Source organism: Triplophysa dalaica, chromosome 25, assembly GCF_015846415.1.
Source record: "Triplophysa dalaica isolate WHDGS20190420 chromosome 25, ASM1584641v1, whole genome shotgun sequence".
NCBI classification, from domain to species: domain Eukaryota; kingdom Metazoa; phylum Chordata; class Actinopteri; order Cypriniformes; family Nemacheilidae; genus Triplophysa; species Triplophysa dalaica.
The window spans coordinates 11,984,748-11,995,371 of NC_079566.1; the positions used below are offsets into that span (position 1 = coordinate 11,984,748).

Genomic DNA, 10,624 nt, shown 5'->3' on the forward strand with positions numbered 1-10,624 from the left:
GCATTGGACGGATCACGTCCACCAAGGGACGCCTCACACACATTTTCCCTATCGGCTGATTCCTAACCTTCCACGGGCTCCCCTCTCATCCTAACTCTTCCTCTTTCATCTTTGCTGTAAACAGTTAAATTCACTTGCTGCCTTTTTATAGTGCTTACACCTCATTGCTGTGTTAATAATTAAGCACCAATTGTCTACACACTTGAACCCTGTGTTTGCACAAGTGGTCATATATGTAGAATTTTGGAAAGCAGTGTCTTAAAATGGCAAAGACATGACATCATGTTAGATTTCTGTGTCGAATGTAGAGTTTGTGTTTTGCAAAGCAATGTTTCCAAAACTGAATTTTAACTAAAAAATTTCAAATGTAGTTTAACATAAGGCAGAAACATAACAAAATGTGAAAAAATTGAGGGGTATGAATACTTGAACAAGCCACTAGTGAAATGTACAACATCAAGAATTCATCTGTTTAAACCCACATGTATTGATTTTTTAAGCAAAATAACATCTGACATTTGATGTTAAACACTCAATAAGACATTTGACGTAAGATTTGTGCATGAACAACCTGTAAAGCAAGTTGGAGATGGAAAAAACATTCTGTCAATGAATCTAAATGACATAATGGCATGCTATAGATTTTACAGATGCCTTCATCAAAGTCCTTTTTGTATAAACACCTTATAGAGATGTGAAAGTATATAAAAAACATTCTTGAAAAACACATTGCTTGTGTTTCTCTCTTGTGTCTTTGTGTTATTCTTAGGCTCTCTGTTTGTCATTAGGTAGAGATTGTATGTGTCAAAGTCTTTATTTTGGTTTGTCACCACCCTCAATTATTGATCACCTGTAAAAATTGAAAATATAAACTGTGTGTGACATTTAAGGCAATACATTATACAACTGAAATACTTGATTGCAGTATATATAAAAAACAATATAACCTGTACACATTTCAGTTGAAATGTCTTGTTTATTGTTATATCTTATTTCAAAGCTTCATAATTCCAAATGGAGTTTCCTGTCCATGTTTTGCTCTGTTCATGTGCCTCATTGTGTTGCTTCTCTTTTACTTTATATTGCTTGAGTCAACAAAATGAAAGTTTATGTGTGGGCAACTAACTAGTACAGCACCTTTTCCCCTGTTGTGCTTTCACTTTTGTTTTTGGTTAAGTGAAAGTACTTTAAACAGTGAAGTTTATTAAAGACTGCATAGTATTTTAACATTTTAAAAGCATTTACATTTAGTAATTACCAGACGCTTTAATCCAAATTTACTTAAAAAGTAGGGGAAAAAATATAAGCAATTTGTGAAACAATAGAACAATGATGCACATGTGCAGTAAATCTGGTCTCAGTTAGCCTACAAAAGTATACGAAGCTAAAGCACTTTTTAAAATTGTCATTGTTACAAAGCAGCTGTACATGAAACATAATAACTAGAAGCAAAACATTACATTTATAAAAGGAAAATAACAAGAACAAAGTGAATATATACACTCCCATTTTACATACCACGCCAAAAAATTAAGAAAGAAGAAATATATTGCACACGCACACTAACACATGCAAACCACATACGGTCAAGCTCACACTGCGCACATGCATGAAACAGGCATAAAAATACAGACACAAAAAATGTACACATGTACACGGTTTACAGAGAAGCACACATATAATGGAAAGATAACAGGTAACATATATCACAGTCCATGAATTCCTATATACAGTAAAAAAAAAAGCATGAACAATCATCAGAACCAGCTGCATTCAGTTTAATTGTAAAAATCATATGCAAATAGCTTGCCCAAAATCCTTTCCAGGCTTGACCCACTCCTACCCCATTCAAAACTTATTTTAGAGTTTTGATCTCTACGTTATATTTTGTTTTAAAGCGCTCTAATAACTGTTCATCAATTTTAACAGAGAATGTAACAATGACACTTTTGTCTCTCATTTTCAGTACCATTTTTTTGGCAACATGTTTCAGATGCAGTTTCATCAGCACTGAAGTCAGAGGGCAACCCCACAGGAGTTTTTTATAATCATCATTGTCATTTCATTTGTCAATCACTTTTGTGTTATTCCTATGATTGTAGTATGTTGAATGGGACTGTAAATGCTCGTCAAGCCACCGGGCCATGGTGGTGGCTAAAATTAGATAGTCAATGTTAAATATGTTATGGGTCTCAGATACTTCAATCGCCTCATTAAAAGCCTCTGGGATGATTGCTGGTTGTTCAAGTATATTGTGATAAAAAGCGCACAAAAATGCAATAAGAAGATGGAAGTTACTCTTATAGAGGGACAGTGGTATGCCATCTGGACGTTCAACATCGTTCACTACCAAAGATTGCATTGCCCGTTCAACCTCACCGACACTTATCATCAGAGGTGTCTGAGGGTTTCTAGACAGATCAAGGTTCTTCCACTCTATAATCCTCAACCATTTCTCCACAACTGATTCTTGAACTTTTTTAATTGGAACTTTGCTCTCTTTACTGATATCCAGATTGCTTTTTTATGTGGACACACACATTTCAAACACAATTGGATAGTGATCAGAACAGCTTTTGTCTGAAAAAATTTCACATTTTGTAATATATTGCACTGCCTCCTCCGGTACAAAAATGTAGTCCGTCTTGATTTTATCCATAAGTTATGTTGGTAAGAATATTGCCTTTTTTGGGGGTGAAGTCTTCTCCACACATCTACTAAATTAAATGATGACATTAATTTCTCCACAATTGGTTTGAAAAGTGAGTGCCGATAATTATTTGTTTTAGATGTTCTGTCCAGATATGGATTCAGAGGAACATTGAAATCTCCTCCGATCAGCAGGATACCCTCTGCATGCTTCTCAAGTACACTTCTGAGTTTCATCAAGGGTTTTATATTATATTGACAATTGTATACACTCACAAGAGTGAAGAGTTGTTCTTTCAGGGTACATTTAACCACAATGTAGCAGCCAGCAGCATCCAGCCAGAGGTCTGTTGGGTACCTGCTTTCTTCGAATATGCATTTTTTTATTAATATAGCCACTCATGTAATGTTTGGTGTTTGTGTGGTGTAGAAAAACTTATAATCTTCCAGTTTTTTAAATATTTTCTCATCACTTGTGTGTGTCTCTTGAAGGAAGACAACATCGTAATGTTTTTTCATGATTTCACTCTTCACTTTCTCTATCTTTGTTTTGAGTCCATTTGAATTCCATGATACGAAATGTAGCTTTGCAGAACTCATGCTGAAATCTACAATGTAAAATAGTAAAAAAATTAAAAGTTGCACTGTTAAAAAACCTCAACATGAAAACTTACGAAAAAATTGTTTAAAAAAGTTTTTATCTGTGAAAGAATGACAAAATTTTGCTTGAATTTCAAATAAAAGCATTAAACTATCAGGTTTCCGTTAGAGAACACTGAAAAACAACTAGTTGTATTTGCTTGTTTTGTTAATTTACTTAGTTCTAAAATTAAAGTAAATTTACTCAAAAAAACGAAAATGTAATATTAGCAAATTCTACTTGTTCTTTTTTTCAGTGTATATTATATTTTACAGACTTTTCATCCAAACTTTTTTGGATACAAACAAGTATGAAGTGTGTTACCAAGTTTAGTTTAATTAATAGTTTAAATTATTTAATGTTGAATGAAGAATAATTTATAGTATATTTAAATATTCACATTATAGCCTGAGTGGCTTGTTGGAAAGAAAATAGAAAACTAAACATGTTAGTATCAAGTTAACGGATCTGTAAACTGCAAAACACAATCACACAAAAAATACAAGAACTTACTTTGAAATATTCAGCACTTCCACTCAGTTTAGCCTTCATGAATTCTGCTTACAGAGATTGATTCTTGAATGGTTTTACATACTGTGTGGAGTCGTACAAATGGGTGGCGTCTTCCAAATTCTTTCGTTTAATTATTTCACATAAGCTACACCGAGTGTTAGCTTTGCAGGTATGAGGTCCTGGGTTGGTTATTGACCTCACTATTCAGTTTGGCATCACAACCATTTCATAATCTAGAAGAGCCATAAACAGTCCATGAATACCGGCATGGGCAGTAACATTTGTTTGTGTTGTTTCTTTGAAAGCGCCATCAGAAAAATCTCCTTGTTCAACATGATCTCACAGCATTTCGTAACTCTTTTGGTGGCTAATTCGTATAAATGTGAAAAGATGTGAATCGTACAAAAATGTACCTATAATATGAATGACTGTATGGAATCATACTATTTAGCCACTCTTCACTTCACTTCTCTTTCACTATTCTAAACTTCTCCATGAGTACTTGACATGAACATGCCAACCCTCCCCTCTACCAACAGGTACTGCCTGGTGCTTTTTGAAACCTGCTACCTACAACTTCTTGTATTATTGTTGCTTCCTTATGATATACTGCTTCTGGTTTATAGCATAAATGATTTGGGGAACTGGTGTTAGAATCCTTAGGAAATTCCAAACTGAAACGGTTATGATCATCAAGCGAATGTACTGTATAATTTAATACTGTTTTTCACTAAAGTTTTGTTTCCAAATGTCACAAAGGAATCACAAAAGTTAGCCTTACCACATTGCCAGGTTTTTTGTCAAATTTTCTAGGATGTATTCATGAGAATAAATCTTGAATTGAAGTTTAAGATCATTATGAAACCTCTCAGCTAGACATGATCAAATCTTCAGTGTTGTAGACTTGCGTGCCATGTAAATGTGTAAGAAAACACATTATTGTCCAATGTTGATTGATTCATGGCTCCATGGTTTCCTCTGTTGTGAGACATAAGGGACATCTTATACATACATCCTCAATTGTCTGATTTATTTTGGAAACTCTTACAAAAAAATATGTATTTTAAACCGACAGGCCCTTCATTATATTTTATACCAAGTACATGTATGCATTTGGCAGAGGCTTTTATCCAAAGCGACTTACATTGCTTTATCTTACACATTTTACATAGGTATTTTCAATCCCCTGGGATCGAACCCACAACCAATGCTCTTACCACTGAGCTACAGAAAAGTAATGAAAAAGTTTTTGCCAAAATAATTAAGGCATCTAATATGAAACTCGATTGCATGGCAAACAGGAGAGTCTGTAATATAATATTTTGAATATGATGGAATATAAATATGAGTTTTTTCTAGAGCTGTATAATTTTAGCAGAAAATGTATAGGGCTGCAGTTTTATGTCTTGTAAGGCCCTTCAGCCGTGACATTTTCACAATACAGCACAGCCTCTTGTACCTATTTACAAAAAGCAAAATTACACAAAACCGTATTTTATATGTACTTACACAGCTAGAGCAATTTTGAGCTCCTACATTCAGCAGCATTTTCATGAATTTTCAGCAAGTCATTTGTCTAGTTATGAACTTGTTTGACCAAACTGGTCAATGTCATGAGTCACAATGAAATTTTGAAGATGCCTCACATAATTTCCAGTCAAGATCATCAGTTACCATCAATGTAAAGAATAAAGACATGGACTATGGAGTTCACGTGTGCTTTTATAGACTGACAAAACCTGTTTGAGCATTACTAAGCATACTAAGCAACATTCAGTTTCATGGCCCTTTATGCATCCTTTTAATCCAGTCACATGTAAATTCCAAAAATGTCCCTTTGGGTGTGGATAAAACACAAAAATTAAAAGCAAAGGGACGACGCTCTCACCCACACCACAGGACTGTTTGCCCTGTTGGACTTTTATGCGTAAATATATCTGGATCGCATCTTTGCAGAATAGCTGAAAACTACAGGTTTGTTATGAACCGTAACTGATGTTCGATTGATTAGACCTTGTGAATACTACATGATCTCTTACCAAAACAATACTTTCTTTAGTATCTTCTTATTAAATAGCCAATATATCGGTTAATAATATCCATTTAAGCTACAGAAAGTGTTGTAGTTTCCAGTAGGGATTGGCTCCTGGTTTACTTCTTCCAAAAAGAAACAGCCCTATTGATGGGCCTCAATAATATCACCCCAGCTATAATATTGTTTTCAATTATTATGAAAAATCAGTGGATCAATATTTTAAGTATTCAGATTCAGACACATTGTGCTGCTGTTCCACCAAGACATCTTTGGTTAACCAGTGTTTTTCGGCAAAAAAATCAGTCATGCATTTAGATGGTGAGCAGCTTGCTAGACCACCCTTTTTAAAAAGCACTTAAGTATATATATGGACTAGTAGTATGCTTGAAAGTGTACTATTTGACCACCACTTGGGACTAAATTGGCCCACTTTTAGTTTATAAAAGAATTATTTTAAGTGTACTTTAATTGTAACAGTAGTAAACTTTTGAGCACATAAAACAAGTAATTTTTCAAATATTAGGAAACACATCAGATTTTGAAGTAAGCTAAACCGACAAAATAAGTAAATTAAATTCTTGTCATGATCCTGTCCTTCTTGTCTGGAGTTTTTAGTTCTGTCGACAGAGTCATGACAGTATCATGTCTTTTGTGCTTGTTTAGTTTTTTGTGATTTCATTATGTTAACACTTTTGTGTCAACACACAAAAAAAGGCATATACAGTTGAAAGTTCCACTTTTGGGTGTGCCTTAAAATTTCCTTTTCAAATGGAATGTTTCTCCCTAGTGAATAGTCCTTATTTATATTGCATTTAATAATAGACTTATCAGAGAGTGTCATGGATAAACATCATTTGAAAATGTGCATGCTGGACCCATGAATTAAAAATTGTGGGTAAAGTAGCATATTAACCTTCAAAACGTATGAAAAAATTAAAGTGTATAGATCTTCTATATCAGGGGTCTGCAAGTAAGTTTGGCATTGGGCCAAAAAAAATTAGCCGCTAGATGGCGGGCCAGAACATAGTCAAAGGATAGTTTAAGGGATGAATTGATAAAAAATGCAACAAGAATAGCGTACTTATATATATTATATAACAACTATATTTTTTTAATTGTATAATAGTCATATCATTATTTAACGTAGCCTATTTTTGTACACTGCTTACGTACTAAACTGCATATTGCTTTTGCCTGCTGGGGGCAGAGTGATTCCTGCTCCAAACACAGGCACGAAAGCGCAAAATTGTATTGCTATAAACCATTGTTTCAATACTTCACTATTAGTTTTTTCATACACCATATTTTTCAATACGGCTATTTTAGAAGTGTGTCTAGCTATCCACAGACTCCTTTGAATATGTTTCAGAACTTTTCAAATTAAAAGCTCTCAATTAATTTCAAAATAAAAGAATGCTGCAAAAACCTTTTCATACCTATATTTGAAGGCAAATTCACCAAAGATGTGATCGTGGCGGATCTATTTCAGAACCAGCTGCATGCAAAATAATCTAAATAATAATGCTGGTGCGGACCAGATGGTATTGCCCGCGGGCCGCCTGTTGCCACCACTGTTTTACATCATTGCCTAATGATCTTGTACATAATGCTGTGAGAACTCTTTTCTGAATAATTCTATTAATTTGTTCTTGGAAAAAGAATACAACCTTTTAGTTTGTTGATTATTATTTGCATCTTTCCTATAGATTCAAATGTCCAGACTGAAAACTGTGCATAAATCAATGGAAAGAATGCTTGTTTGTGTGGTAAATCAAAATACAACACAGCACATATTTTGGTTTTTGAAATTTAATTTAATATTGAGCAGAAATACATGTTAATATTGCTCTCTGCTACACCAAAAGACCTCACATCATTAACCGATATCACAGTCACATTGTGATTTCCTCTATGATATTAATAACTATAATATTACCCATAAATAAACAGTACTCTAAAGAAAAGTTTTATGTCTGGACAATTTAACATTTGGAGTTCATGATTACATATAAACTTAAATCATCCAAAACTCTGGATCTATAGCATATATAGATCTAAATCATGTGAGTGCGGATGGGAGGCATCCTCCAGATATGGTTGAGAAATCATATTTGAAAACTCAGTTCCAGAACTTGCCGATGGAAGAAGGTCTACTGTATGTAAAAATAATAATAATATAATTATCAATAAACCGTGGTTTAAACATACTAGTCCTAGATAAAAATAAAGGTTAGTATAATCTGAAAACTGTTTGCATGGACGTCTTAAAATAAATCAGTGCCATTGTTTTGTCTGCACAACTGTAATTTTTATTTGTAAGGTACTGCATATTGTAAAAATGACCTAAATGTCCAAGGCCTAGTCCTATCTTAAAATTTCCCCTTAAGGGTGCATTCTTAAATGACAACTTGGAGTCTGCCATGCAATACGGGCTTCGAAGGATGCAGCACCTTAGATGGGATGCAGGTAATCACCCTTTACTAACATTGACATAACTGACAACTTATTCAGGAAATAGAGGCTTTACTATCTGAGCTATCCAAATATTTTAGATTTTCGTGCCTTCACTTACCTTCATCTCTTTGTCTCTTCTGACTGGGTCGAATAGCTGTGTTACTCAAATACTTCTTTATTGCAGCTTCACAGTCTCCTCTGGATATTTTGTGTTTGAAGGCAGCATCTAAAAGAATTGATGGGATTGTTTTAAAAAAAAGGCAAATGCTAACAAAATATATATAAAACAAAAAAAACAATGCGGGGGAGTGTTTCTGCAGTAGTGATATTACCTTTGATTACATCTGCTAAAACAAGATTAGAGAATGGTTTTTTATCACCTTTCCCCGTCCAGTTGAACTCTTTCACCAAATCATTTGTTAGGACATGTTGCATCATACTCTTAATCACATCCTTCAGGCCAAACGCTGCAAGCCCAGACAGGTAATTAACCTGTGAAGGAAATACTTGCAATCAAATTATCAAATATTTTACCATTACATAACTCTCTAAATAAGTTGCTAATTATGCAGAGTTATGTTTTCGCACTGTTTTTTGGATTACCTTCTAAAACCATGTTGACCATATAAAGCCCATGCAGCTCTTTTCGAGTGTTTAAATGTTGTTGACTCACATATTTTTTTCGTGTTGTTGCAACTTTAAGCTCTCGTTCAAGTCTCTGCACGTCTTCAATGGATCGAAGAGGTAGATCGAGGTTTGATTTCATATCTTTAGATTGCGTGCTTGTGCTGCTGGGGGCCGCATCTGAAACCAGTGTGTCGTTCACTAATCTCTTTAACATAGTGGAGTTTTCATCAACTTTGCTCTTGATCTCCCTCAGCATTTGGAGAATATCATCCTTGTCTGTTGTGAAACATAATCATAATAATGAATAGCTGTAATAATCATGAAGAGCAAAGACAACAAGCAAAGGCAAAGAAACCTTATAATGATAAAATAAGTTGTCTGACCATCAATTGACATGTTGGATGGTATCACAGGTGGATTTTTTGGCATTCTATATTGTGGCAGTTTTACAAGTCCAGTGGCCAAAATGCTGGAGAGACATCAAACAGCAATAACTTTCATTTAGAAATCTATATAACCTTAAAACAGGTAATATATAATGATAACAGAAGTTTGGCTATTGCATACAGTTCTCTTTTTTTTATTCCTTCTTTCCTCTCATTGGCATGTTCAAAAGTGTCTACAATTATAAACATGTCTTAGTATATTATTTAAATGTTATAAAACTTAATGCTGCAATCTGTAACTTTTGCCAGTATACCTCCATCTCTTTTAAGAAACAGAATTGAATGTTACTTTCTATAATTTAAATTACTTTTTACATATGAACAAAATAAAAAACTTTAACAGTAATAACAACTGTTACCAAATTCTCCATGAAAGATTATTTTTAACATCTCCCATTTCCCATCTGGTGCATGTCTGTTCTTAACAGCTTCTGTACACTTCTCTTGTGATCTGAATGGGGGCCAGTAACATCTTGTTTTGTCTGAACTCAACCAATCTGATGCTGAAACCATCACCTCATCTGAATCCTCCAGAGTAACAACTGCATACATTGCCTCCTTTAAAATTTTTGAAAAAATCATATTTATCATGAGCAAAACAATGCTAGTGAACTAAAAAGCAAAGAATGAAGTAAGCTCCTGAAAGGTATTGCCACAAATAATAGAGATGGTAATCCAGCAAGATTCAATTAACTGGTCATTACATTTGTAAAAAAAAAAAAAAAATCACATCATTGACTATGGAAAAATCGTCACAAAAAAGGGCAGTTTGGGAAAAAGTGTGTAAGAACATATAGTTTATTTAAAAATATATCTTAATCTGATGTTAAATTCTTAGGTAGCACATGATACTGTGTGCATAAACAACATCATATCACGTTAAAAAAACAATAATATGAAAAAACACAATTCGTTACATGTTGTTTTTAATATTTGTGCATTTTTTTTAATGGCTTTTTAAATTTATACACCCCATGAATAAATATATTATATAATATAGCAACATATAGCATGTAATCATTTAAATTACCTTGTTTGTTTCAGGATAATGCCAATGCGAAGGGATATACAATAGGTCTGTTCAGCCGCCAAGCCCTCAAGTGCTTTGTTATGGTTTAAAGCGTCACCAGGTTTTTTTACTTCTGACATAAGATCTGATTGTTGTCGTCCTGTAAATGGGAAGACTGGAAGTTATGTAAACTAACTTGTTGGTCCTTATTTTTTTAAGTTTATAAAAGTCAGCATGTGTTAGACTTAGCC

At 33.9% G+C, this 10,624-nt stretch overlaps 1 protein-coding gene across 1 annotated transcript; it reads right to left on the reverse strand.

Moving 5' to 3' along the window:
• Positions 1-7,874: 7,874 nt before the first annotated feature.
• On the reverse strand, positions 7,875-10,417 carry LOC130415192 (uncharacterized). The gene is made up of 6 exons (XM_056740737.1): positions 10,395-10,417; positions 9,724-9,922; positions 8,965-9,194; positions 8,624-8,783; positions 8,410-8,517; positions 7,875-7,990 (listed from the first exon to the last, which is right to left on the reverse strand). Exons 2-6 carry the CDS (start codon positions 9,914-9,916, stop codon positions 7,875-7,877), a joined length of 807 nt encoding a protein of 268 aa, XP_056596715.1. The 5' UTR covers positions 9,917-9,922; positions 10,395-10,417.
• Between the last annotated feature and the right edge of the window lie 207 nt (positions 10,418-10,624).